Source organism: Microtus pennsylvanicus, chromosome X (genome assembly GCF_037038515.1).
Source record: "Microtus pennsylvanicus isolate mMicPen1 chromosome X, mMicPen1.hap1, whole genome shotgun sequence".
Classification (NCBI taxonomy): domain Eukaryota; kingdom Metazoa; phylum Chordata; class Mammalia; order Rodentia; family Cricetidae; genus Microtus; species Microtus pennsylvanicus.
Window position 1 is genome coordinate 100324649 of NC_134601.1, and position 1707 is coordinate 100326355.

Below are 1707 nucleotides of genomic sequence, written 5' to 3' on the forward strand. Positions count from 1 at the left end.
TCATGAATACTAGGGGGATTTGAGCATTCAGTTGCTGAGCAGCATAGGAAAGAGCTTCTAGGACTTGTCAAAAGTAATGTGTGTGAACTGAGAAGACACCTCCAGCCCTAGCTATCACTAAGTCAGTGGAATCTGGCTGCTTGCACACTGGACAAACTATAGCTTCCTTCACTGTTTGCTTAGGCTAAGAAGAGTTCCTAGATTAGTGTTTGTATGTTTGTACGACCTGTAGAGGCAGGTTGCTAAAAGCCGAAGTGCTATGACCCTCCTGAAAGTACTTATAGGATCTCATTATCCCTCCTCCAGGTCCCCAGAGTACTTGATTTCCAGCCCACACTCCTATCTGCTGATTCTAACCACAGCCATCATGCCCAGGGGACAAAAGAGTAAGGCCCGTGCTCGCGAGAAACGCCGCCAGGTCCAAGTTGAGGTCCAGGGGTCCAATGATGCTCAAGAAAAGGCAGCAGAGAAAGAAGAGTCACCTTCCTCTTCTGCTTATGATCCTGGAGATGCGGTTGCAAGCACGTCTACTGCTAGCTTCCCTCCGAAGTCTAAATCTCAGGGCAAGGCACCTACCATCACTGCTGGTAAAGGTGCGACTGGAGGAAGATCTGGTAAAGGTGCCAGAGGCCGAAGGGATCAAAATCCTAGTTGCTCTATGGTCTCACAGTCCACTGGGAGCCCCCAGAATGATCTTCTAACAAGGAAGACAGGAATGCTGATGCAGTACCTGCTTTGCAAGTACAAAATGAAGCAGCCAATGAATAAGGGAGAAATGCTGAAAATTATCAACAGACGATTCAAGGAGCACTTCCCTGAGATCCTCAAGAAAGCCTCTGAGCGCTTACAGCTTGTTTTTGGACTTGAAGTGAAGCAAATCAAGCCCAATAGTAGCTACTACACCCTTGTCAGTAAGTTAGACCCCAGCATTGGTGGGACTCTGACCACTGGCTTGCCTTTTCCCCAGAATGGGCTTCTGATGCCTCTGCTGGGTGTGATCTTCTTAAATGGCAACCGTGCCACTGAGAAAGAGATCTGGGATTTCTTGAATATTTTGGGAATCTTTGATGGGAAGGTGCATGTAATCTTTGGGGAGCCCCGAAATCTCATCACCAAAGATTTCGTTAAGGAAAAGTACCTGGAGTACCAGCAGGTAGCTAACAGTGATCCTCCATCCTATGAATTCCTTTGGGGTCCCCGGGCTCATGCTGAAACCACCAAGATGAATGTCTTGATGTTTTTGGCCAAGGTCAATGAGACCGTTCCTCAGGCCTTCCCATCTCATTATGAAGAGGCTTTGAGAGATCAGGAAGAGAGAGCCCAGGCTCAAGCTGTAGGCAGGCATGGCACTACTGACTAAGATAAAGCAGAGTAGAAAGTCACATCTAGTGACTCCTCTTGCTCCTAGAGAAATAAAAGGCAGATACAGCCTTAGGTTTGGAGCAGAGTTTCCCAACTTAAAAGTAGCGAGAGGCTGATAGTTCATAATGTGTCTCTTCTTGTCCTTTGGTTATACATTAGTATTTTTCAAGTTCCCTTTTCTTGAAGCCCTTATTTAGATTCAGAGTCAATAGTTATAAATGACATAGGTCATAGTATTATTGTTGCTGGAAGATTTAAGTGTAAGAACTTTGGTATTCTCTATTACATTTTAAAAATCCTTGAATCTTTAAGTTGAAGAGCAAGCAGCCGTGAATTTGTAATGGA

At 45.4% G+C, this 1707-nt stretch overlaps 1 protein-coding gene across 1 annotated transcript; it reads left to right on the forward strand.

Moving 5' to 3' along the window:
• Nucleotides 1-367: 367 nt before the first annotated feature.
• LOC142840448 (melanoma-associated antigen B4-like) lies at nt 368-1408 on the forward strand. Its single transcript, XM_075956970.1, is given in 1 exon segment — nt 368-1408. A coding segment is annotated over 1 exon segment (1041 nt).
• The last annotated feature ends 299 nt before the right edge of the window (nt 1409-1707 follow it).